Source organism: Podarcis filfolensis, assembly GCF_964270895.1.
Source record: "Podarcis filfolensis genome assembly, chromosome: 7".
NCBI lineage: Eukaryota > Metazoa > Chordata > Lepidosauria > Squamata > Lacertidae > Podarcis > Podarcis filfolensis.
The window spans coordinates 35310715-35320979 of NC_139603.1; the positions used below are offsets into that span (position 1 = coordinate 35310715).

At 50.7% G+C, this 10265-nt stretch overlaps 1 protein-coding gene across 2 annotated transcripts in view; it reads right to left on the reverse strand.

Moving 5' to 3' along the window:
• The window catches only part of NFATC1 (nuclear factor of activated T cells 1), a 131696-nt gene extending 126412 nt beyond the window's left edge, over positions 1-5284 (reverse strand). Inside the window, exon 1 of one of the 2 annotated variants that reach the window (XM_083624183.1) lies at positions 4535-5284. In XM_083624183.1, coding sequence (XP_083480309.1) covers positions 4535-4553 — 19 coding nt within the window. In that variant the 5' untranslated portion in view covers positions 4554-5284. The remainder of the gene's footprint in view (positions 1-4534) is intronic. The other variant, XM_083624181.1, reaches the window with a different exon arrangement.
• Positions 5285-10265: the final 4981 nt, after the last annotated feature.

The window sequence follows — 10265 nt, forward strand, 5'->3', positions numbered from 1 at the left end:
GCACTCATCTCCACTTGCATAGGAGACGTACCAGTGTGTCCAAAGTTGAGACGTCAGTCAATGACAAAGGTGCAAAGCTTTTGCTTCTTTTGTGAGTTGGTGATAATAGTTAGCATCTCTCAAACAGAAATGTGAAATGCATATGCTCGCCGGATCGTATTTGGTTCAGGCTAGATGTGCAGCTGTTTGCAGGATGAATCGAAGAGATCTCCCGAGAAGCACTAAAAGCACTGAGCCAACAACAACCAAGTGAGCATGCAAATTTACCTACGTAAGCTAGAGAGTCTCATTGTGAGGAAACAAACGAAACTGTTGCAGCATTAAAATGCAGAGGTGGTTTTAGACACTGTAGCCAAAGACTTCACCAAGAACCAAAGTGATTTTAAAAGACCTCTTAGGTTCATTCTTAGATTAGAGTTTTTTTGTGTTAAAAAGAGACAAAGGGCTAGTAGAGAGCAACGTGTTGCTGGAATTGGTGCACAAAGCAATCTGGAGAACTCTAGCAAAGAAACTGGAAGCTGCAGCCCAGTGTTGTTTGCTAGTAGTGAATCCCAGTCCACTGTAGCATCATTTTACAAAGTTTGCGCAGCAAATATTGCTTGAAATACTTCAGGGGGTCTTGAAATACTTAAGGTCAATGGATCAAACTTATTGCATACCCAATAACTAGGGGGTCACATAGTTCTGCTTCTAGCAAGGAGCTTTTGCTTTTAACAGCTACATCACAGGCAGAAATTATGTGCTCAACATGTGATGAAAATAGACTCGTTTGTATAATATTTGAATCTTTGTCTTTCTATCTATCTTCTGTTCAGCCATTTTGACCGCACTAGAAGCTATTGTCTTTCTTCTTTCCTGGCAGCCTTTAAACCTCTGTTAGCCAACATGCAAATATATGTGCCAGTTGTCATGTTTTCCTTGATTTTATGGCTTCATGTGTGTACAAGCCTGTACAACTAATGATTGGCCAAGCAGAGCACCAGCAAGACTATCAGACCTAAGGAATACTTTGCAGCAGCACCCGCCCTCTCCAGTTTTGCAGTCCTAAGCATACAGTGACAACTGTGAAGTTTTATTGAGCTCTTGGTGGGTCAACATGATGAGTTGGCTCTAATCATTTTAATGGTTCAAAACTGTACAGGCCTTCCGAAGGAGAATGCAGATGATCATATACCGAACAGCGGTGTACAACAGAGAGTATGCAGCTAATAAAGGGAGCTGCTCAGCCAACTCAAGCAAACATCTGTAACTTAGATCACAACGAATGTCAGTTAACATGCTTGTGTATTCAGCCTTCCTCAGCCTGGTAGCCTTTAGGTCTTGTTGGACTCCAACTTCCATCAGCCCCAACCATCACTGCCCAATGGTCAGGGTTGATGGGAGTAGGACTCCAAAACATCTGGAAGGTACCATGTTGTAGAAGGCTGGTGTAAATGAGCCCACAGACTTAAGACTTGGCATCATTTGGGGGGGGGGGTTGTGTGCAATGCAACACTACACATATCAAAGCAAAGGTTATTTCAAGCCAGAAGCCTTCTTTGAAAAAATAAAGCTTGAAATATTACAAAGATGTTCAGAGCTGTGCTAAGTCCCATACAAGAAGCTGAGAAGTTCATTTCACTCGCCTAAACAGATTGAGGGCTTCGCTCCTCTACTCACAGGAGCAGGTCTCGTTGAAGCAGAGGCAGCATTATAAAAATAAGTTACAGCTCAAGGGAAGATCTCATTTTTAAAAAGGAACAGTGATCATAGTTTACATATTAGTATATCAAGTGATAACTGGTTTTTTTGAATGTTCGTGGTATGAAAGAATAGTTTTGATCTATTATTTTAAGGCAATTTAGAGGTGACATTTGCTTCTGCCTGCCTTTTAAAATACAGTGGTACCTTGGGTTACATATGCTTCAGGTTACAGACTCCACTAACCCAGAAATATTACCTCGGGTTAAGAACTTTGCTTCAGGATGAGAACAGAAATCGTGCTGTGGCGGCGCGGCGGCAGCAGGAGGCCCCATTAGCTAAAGTGCTGCTTCAGGTTAAGAACAGTTTCAGGTTAAGTACGGACCTCCAGAACGAATTAAGTACTTAACCTGAGGTACCACTGTAGTTGGCTACTGTACAGTAGTTGACTGCTATTGCAAAAGTACACTTAAGGGGGCAATCCTATGAGAAGAGCAGCTTCAGATGCAGTGGATCTCTGGTTCAGACGTCCAGGCTCAGATGATATTCCCTGGCTCAGCAGAAGATATGACTGTATTAACTTGCTCATGCCAACTCAGTCCAGGCTCAGCCAGGGGCTGGGGTAGTCGTGGGGGTGGGATTTAGGAGGGAACCTAAGACTGTTCAGCTCAGTCACATGACCTAGCAACCTGGGAGAGTCTCAACTGCTGAATGAAGTAGGAGCTGGATTAACTTTACGCCGGTTGAACTTACACTGTCTTGCTTTACGTCCATTTCTTGTGCATTGGATTGCTCCCTTAATTGTCATTCAACAGACTATTTGGAAACTGAAGCACTTTAAACTAATTTCCCCCTAATCCTAATCATGGAATGAGCCTCATTGGACCTTGATCCTAAACGTATTCACTCAGGCGTAAGTCCCAGTGAGATCAATTGGGATGACTTTTGAGTAAGCATGCTCTGACTTGCAGCTTTCCGTTGAGCTGATTTCCCTTGGGAGCAACAGGAATCGCTTGCAAGTAAGACTACAATTGTAAGCACCCCTGTTCAAAAGTGCATTCCACATTGATTTGAAGTAAATCCTATGATGGTCACTAAGGTACCAAATGTTCAGGTCTAGGATGTGGTGCCTCACCCGTAGCTCCTTGACCTTTAACAGAGATGTTATAAAAAGTGGAGTGCAACTGAAGGGTGCAATCTTTTGCATACTTACTTGGGTAGAAGCCCTATTGACCAAGACCACGAATTCTGAGTGAATATGCATAGGATTGTGTTTAAATCCAATTGCTCTAGTAGTTTAACTGGTTTGTAGGTGGGGTTACTGAAAACCGCTGCCAATTGGCGTCAGGTAGGCGCCTTCACTGTTTTAGGTGCTTGGTAAAAATGTTTCTGTTTAGACAACCCTACCCAGACATGTAGAAAGTTTACATGTGTATTGATCTGTTTTATCACTTTCTCCTGGTTTTAATTATTTGGATGTTTTAAATGGCGGTTTTAAAACTGGTTTTGTCGTTTTATTCTTTTACAGCTTTGAGCAACCAATATATAAATTATATGAAATACATAGAACACTGTTACCTTCTGGGAAGTGTTGCAGTTCAGTGGTCGACTTCTGTGCAGAAGGTCTCATATTCCATACCTGGCATCTCCAGGTAGGGCTGGCAAAAAGCCTTTCCTGACACCTGAGAGAGTCTCTGCCAGTCCATGTATGCAGACAGTGCTAAGCTAGATGGACCAAACATTCTGAATTGCTATAAGGCAACATCCCATGAAACCAGTTGCTTTGGAATCTTAAGGAAGCCCATGGAACTACTCTAGAACAGCGAGTCACCTTTGCTTTCCTGCAATGCAGGCCATTTTATGAAAGTTTCTTAAATCTCCACAACAAGGCAACAGCGAGGGGAGAAAGATGGAGGTAGCCGAACCAAGGAAACAAACAGACCATTTTTGAAAGAAGTTGGGGAAGGGGAGGAGACTAGTGTCTTTTCTTAAGTTTTGAAAGTATTCCTAGACTTTAGAAATCGACAACGGTAAAACGGTTTTTTAATTAGAGCAGGGCGTGTGCTCTGTCAGACCTCGGCTTCCTCCTACCCCAGCCGGCGCTATTAAATGCTAGCATTTAGTGGTTAGAAGTAATTTGACGGGCTGGATTGGTTCTGCACACTGTTAACTCTGTAAAATATCGGCGCGCACAATGCACAGAGGCAGCCGCGTACTCTGAGAACTCCACTGTGTCCTGGGATTCCTTTGGTTTCAGAAGGAGGCTGCTCCACCCCTCCGATCCCTTTCCACCGGCTCCCATAAGCATTGCTCTGTTGCACATCCCGCGTAAGCAAGGCGCCTGCCCACACGCAGCAGCCGGCAGCTAGTCAGCCAGCCCACCCCAAGGGACTCCGGCGATGCCCCTTAGAATAAAAACTAAAAGAGGGGGCGGGGGGGGGGAACCCAGCCTTTCCCTCTCCGCCTTGAGCTCAAGGATCTCGCAGCGCCCAAGGCCAAGTTCAGAGAGGGAGAGGAGACACCTATTGGCAAGAAGTCGCAGCAGGCAAAACGAAAAAGAAGGGGGAAAAAACCTGAAGGCTGCTTTGGGGAAACACCAGGGGGACACCGCTTCCCTCCTCCCAAGCGCAGCCGCCAGCTTGGCCCTCCCGCCGGTACACACACACACAGACACGCGCACGCGCGCACACACGCGCAAACACAGCCCGGCGCCTGCCCGGGTTTCCCTTGGCGCGGCTCTCCACAGAAGCAACAGCAGCAAAAATGTCAGAAAAGGCAGAGAAGAATCTGCGTCCGGAGAGGAGAAAGCGGGAGAAAGCGGCTCCGGGAGAGAGAGCCACCAGCGGTACTTTACCTTCTTCTGCCGATTTCATGCTGCTGCGACGGGACGGACGCGCACCGAAAGTTTCCCTTTCACCACTGGGCTGGATCTCGAGGCGCCAAGAGGATTTGGTTCAGAGGATCGCCCCTTGGCATCCGCTCAGCACAAAAGGAGAGAAAGTGAGGTGGAGGCAGAGGGAAGAAGGTAGATCCTCTCTCGCGCGCGTGTCTTCACGCCCACGTAGCACAGCGCGCGTCTCCAAAGCTATTAAATGGAGACTCCAAGCTGGTGTTTCCCTCTCGCCACGGAATTTGGAAAGCCAAACGCGCGCACGGGAGGGGGGGAGGTTTTTTTTGTTTTTAAACAGAATAAATCTGGATCCTAAGCAGATGTCATTGAAATGAGCGTTGAGTGGGACGTGGGGAGAGAAGGGAAGGGAAGGAGGGGTGGTAAGGGCAGGCGCAAGGGATCCTGCCCCAAAGAGGAGCGAGAGAGAGCGCTTAGGAAGTTACTCACACGCGCTCTCCCTCCCTTCTCCTGGTGTCTTATTCAGGGCCGGGGTTTATTTTGATCAGGAAAGTTTGCAGAGTCTCCAAGTCTCTCTCTGACGCACGGCTGCTCGGTGACTGCTGCCTTTTTAAAGCTGGAAAACACCCCCCTCCCTCCTTCCCCCTCCCAGCCCCTCTCCCCGCCCAGAGCCCCGTGATGTCACGGGTCCTGCGAGCTCCTCTCAGCTGCCTGGCGAAGGAGTCAGCCAGCCAAGCCAGCGGAGAAGAGCGCTGCAAGCTGGAGAAGAAAAGTCCTAGAGGAGAACCCCGCTCTAGCTCCGCTCCACCTCCAGCGGATTCTGCTGAGCAGGCAGATCTTCGCCACCGTCGAGGCTGCGACCCAGAGCACCCACCTAACCGATTCTATCTATCCCCGAAGTTGGGTGCGCGGGGGACCTGGTGTCTGAGAAATGTGAGCCGCAGATCAATAAAGGTGGGAGGAAGAGGGGCTGGAGAGAGAAGCGGAGAGGGACCACGCATGCTGAAATCATTAGGCTGAGGAAAGGGGAAAAAATCTCAGGCTTCCCCCGCTGTGGAAATTTGGAAAAGAGCATCAACTGGCAAGCATCAGGAAGGAAAATCCCATTCTGCTAAATTACTAACAGACTCCGAAGAGTTAGTTTCGATAACTGAGATTTATTGAGATGGGTCTTATTCCCTAAATATTTCAGCAGCGCCGTTTTGAAATTGCAAAATCAACCCGGGAGGAGTGAAGTGGCGCGTTTACAGCTCCTCCCTCTTTAAAGCAAAACACACGCACGCACACAAAAATACACAAATGCACAGTGGCACTTGAAAGTATAGGCTGCGATAACTTTTTATGAAGGCCCCAAACAGTATGCGGGGCTTTGGTATCGTTCAAGCCTTCTGTTAATTCAATCCTTTCCCGCCGAGCGTTTTGCATTATATCACTGCTGCTCTTGATTTGCCAAAATTTAAAAACGGGTGGGTGGGTAGAATTCCTCGCTGGAGTTGACAAAAAGAAGATCTGGGCGGTTAAAATCTCGGGCGCATGAATAAAAATAACAACCACCACCCAGTAAATCTACTTCACAACACTCCATTTGTCTGGGGGAAAGGAAGCTCTGCGGACTCAGTGAATAAGGAGAAGCCGGTTATTTGTGTTCGGGAACTGCTGAAAACGTGCTACATTTGGCACGGACCTCAGACAGAGCTTAGCGTAACTTCTGGGGCGGTTTCCTCCCCAAACGAGCTCGAGGCTCCTAAGTGCTTCACAACGTCAGTGAAATTCTAGTGTAGCGAGAGAGATCTCCGAAAGAAGGGGCGCCGCACGGCCCTCCCCCCGCGCACGGCTTTTTAGCTCCTGCAGGAGTTCTTTGCAGAGTTGAGTTGGGAAGGAGAGCGCAGGCGAGCACGTGCGCGCGGGGAGGGCGCGCCGAGGCAGGCTTGCTCGGCCTGTGGATGGGTTGCAATGGAAGAGACTCGTGGCGACGCGCTTTTTGAGACTTTCTCTGGGCGTGGGAAGCTGACAAACCCTTCACAGAAATCAGTAGGGTTGATCCCGAGTCAATATGCCACGTTTCTCAGGTTAGGAGCGCTCAGTAAGATTGGTAGAGGTTAGACTTCCTCAGGGTGGTGAGTTCGAGACCCACGCTAGGCAAAAGATTCCTGTTTTGCAGGGGGTTGGACTAGATGACCCTCGAGATCCCTTCCAACTCTACGTTTCTATGATTCTATGGCCTCTCTTCCTATCCGGAAGCGTTGCAACGGGCCCTTCTCCTCCTGATTTTGCAGCTCCACCCCAAATTCTTGAGTGGGCAACAGGTACAAGTCCTTTAACACCCAAGTGATGTGTGCCCAATATGTGGCTCCATCAGCCAGTCTAATTATCACACCGCTGCTACGACTCTGCCACTACATACTGGACAGAATCCGACCCGAAGGGGCATTTCCTAGCTTTTCTGCTCCCCTTTTGCGCTTGGCGCTTCACGGTCTTGAACTGGGAATGGCGTCCGGAGACGCACGAAGGGTCGCCACTGCCCTTCGTTGGGTGGGGGACAAATGGGCAAGAAAAACCAAGGAGGGATGTTGGTGGGAGGAACACACGAAACCTCCTTTTAGTGAGTCCAAACACTGATCCATCCAGTCCAGGGTCGCTCACATTGATTGGCAGTGGTGGCTCGCCAGAATTTCTGGCGGGGGTTCTCCCTGGAGCGCAGAGGACCTTTGGCCGCAAGGCATGGACTCTGGCAACGGAGCGCAATGGCCATCCCTTGAGTTTTAGTTTCCACTCGTTTTCGGAGTTTGGGGAGTTCCCCTTCATAGTGAAACCGCCGGCGCTATTTCTACAGATATAGAGGAAACAGGACGTGCCTGGTGGGCGAAGGGTTAGGGTTCTTCAGTTCGCTCAACCTGCCTGTATCTGATCTCGCGTTTATTCCACCCCTCTTGGCCATTCAAATCGTAGGGGGACATTTCCAGAGCTAGAATTGAAGGGACAAGGGGGGAAAAAGAGAGACAGAAAAATGAGGTTTGTTGACACTTAGCGCCTGCGGACCCGCAACCACGACGCGCTCTGGCACACAGGCACGCACGCTCACACATCTCCAAATAGAAGTGCGGATGTTCCGAGCACAGTGGGATGTGCCGGACTTCAAATATACAGAGGCGAAACAGGAAAGGTCCATCTCCTCTTGACACAGACCACTGCAGCGACACGTGCGCCTACAGAAGCGCAGCACTTGCCCGGGTATTCGCTACCACCGCAGAAGCAAGAGTTGGCACCCTGGTCTTTGCACTGCGGACCTGGATATACTCAGTGGAGGACCTACAATTTGGGGGGTCCTGAAGCTTGCTGGGGGGCCCTTCGCAGCCAGCAATGAGGTCTGGGTAACCGCCGTTGTCTTCTTCAGTGGGGTTGTTCCATGACAGATCACCACACCTTTACAACATCTGCGCTACTGACTCTCAGACTTTGGGATTGTTGAAATATACATAATAACAACAAAATAATAATAATCATTTGGGGATTAGGGACCCTGTAGTTTAAGCTTCATTCTTTTTATAGTAGATCACCCCTGGGCATACCACATTCTTATGGCATCGTGTGCAGGCGTGGAAAGACACCCACAGCCCAAAATGAATCGTACTGTAAAAAAAAAAAAAACCGAGCTGGAAATACATGTGGGGGCAAAGGAGTTAATGAATTGTTTAAGGCTATGGAGGGTGTCTATATTTGGTGGAAGTTGGTGGGGGGAGCTTGTGGAGTTTATTTCTCTGTTTTTCTCCCCACAGCTGACCAGAAAAAGCACCCACACATGGTATCAATGTTCCCAGCAGGAGAGCATTCGATCGGAACACCAAGAGATGACTTGCACGTGCGAAGGGGCCATCACGGATCTAATACCCCCGAGCGGTGCTTCACGCAATCAAGCTGTAGGAAAGTGGCGCACGCGTGCGCACACGCGACGGGGTGGGCATTTATCCCGGTGAAAAGTATGCGTTGAGGGAAAGTTGAGCGCGCGCGCTGTTCATCATCAACCCGGTGCCCTACGGAAGCACCGCATGGGTGCTGGACGCCTCCGGCTGCTATAGTCGTCACTTTGAATGGAAAAAGGGCTGCATTTTTAGGATGGGGAACCATCGCTTGCGGGAGGGGAGTAGTTTAGTAGCACAGCAGCACATGCCTGCCTGACACGCAAAGAGCGCGGCTTCCATCCCCGCCGCCTCCAGGCAGGGCTGTGAGAGGAGCAGCACACACATACACGCCGCCAATCTGAAACTGCGGAAAGCCGCTGCGAGTCCAAAGAAAAGAGGGACCAAAGCTGTGATTCGATGGCAGGCAGCTCCCTGGGTTTCCTTCACGCCACCACAACACACACACACACGTGCGCAAGGAAGCCGTCTTCCCCACAGCAGCCCTCGCCAACGCCGGCCGGCCAGCCCCCCCCCCCCCCCGCGCGGGGGCGTCCCGTCAGAAGCCACCCAAGTCCTCTCTCCTCCTCCTTCCCTCTTCCTCGAGGGCCACCCCGCCCCCACCAGCCCCCGCGCTGGCTCTGAGGCAAGGGCTGGCGCGCGGGCGGGCGGGAATGTTGTGTGCGCGCGCGCTCTCGAGCGCGTGAGTGTGGAGGCTCCCCTCTCGAGCTCCGACAGGCTGCTGAGTGAGGATGAAAGCTGCTCTCGCCCTGCCTGCCTCCTCCTTTCCTGTCTGCTTCCAGTGAGCTCTCGCTCGCTCGCTCTCCCTCCCGCTTCTCCGGCGCTGAAATGACGGAATCCCCAGTCTGTTGCCTCCTGTTTAATGCCGTTGCCTGGACCACCGTGGCTCGGCTCCAAGTCCGAGGGAGTTTTCGAGGGAGGAGGAGGAGGGCGGCGGGCGGCGGGCGCAGCAGCGGCAACTGCAGCCAGCTAACCTTGGCCGCCTGGGCTGCGGCGCGCAGCTGGCCCCACCGCCAGATGTTCCCGCTTGCTCGCTGGGCCCAGGCGGCCCCCAGCGCTGGCTCCCCACGCCGCCGCCGCCGCCGCCGTTCCCGCCACCAAGCTGAGGGAAGCTGTCTCCTCCCGCCTTCTGCTGCTCTCTCCCTTGCCCCGCCATTTCTCTCCCTCTCGCTCCCGTCGCCTCCCTTCTCCTGAAGTTTGTTTACAAGCGCTACCAGGAGAGGCTGCGAACCTGACTTTATTTTAGGGATTGGTGATGACTAACAAAGTTACAAGAGAGCTTTTAGTACCGAAAAACAAGCCTATTTTTAGTCGGGCCTGTTGTTTCAGTGGCTGGACTGTAGCAATTTCACCCCTACGCCCCTTCCAGATGCCAGCTAACTCCTGGCGGGGAGGTGCCCTGAAAGAACAACGCACAAATAGAGAGAGAGAGAGAGAGGCCTGTTCCAAGTTTTGCACCAGAAGGCATGTAGCAGTTAAGAAATAAATAACCTGCCTGAATCAGCTCGAGGAATCCCACACATCATTGTTTTGGATACAACTGACTTCAATTTAATTTGGCGTTTCCAGGACACAGGCCCCACGGCTGTTTTCCACCTCCCTTCAGGCCAAAGGCAACCCTCAAAAGAGTGTCAGGTGCACTTTCGGTGACCTCTCTGCGTTGGGACAGCGGAGCCCTGATGCTGGAGTGGGAATAATGCTCTGCATTCATCGAGGACCCCTCCTTTACCTTCCTATTTATTTAAAACATTTCTTCGCCACCCTTCATCCGGATGGAGTGCAGGGAAGCATGCAACAGGACCGGGCCCTGCAAGTCAGTG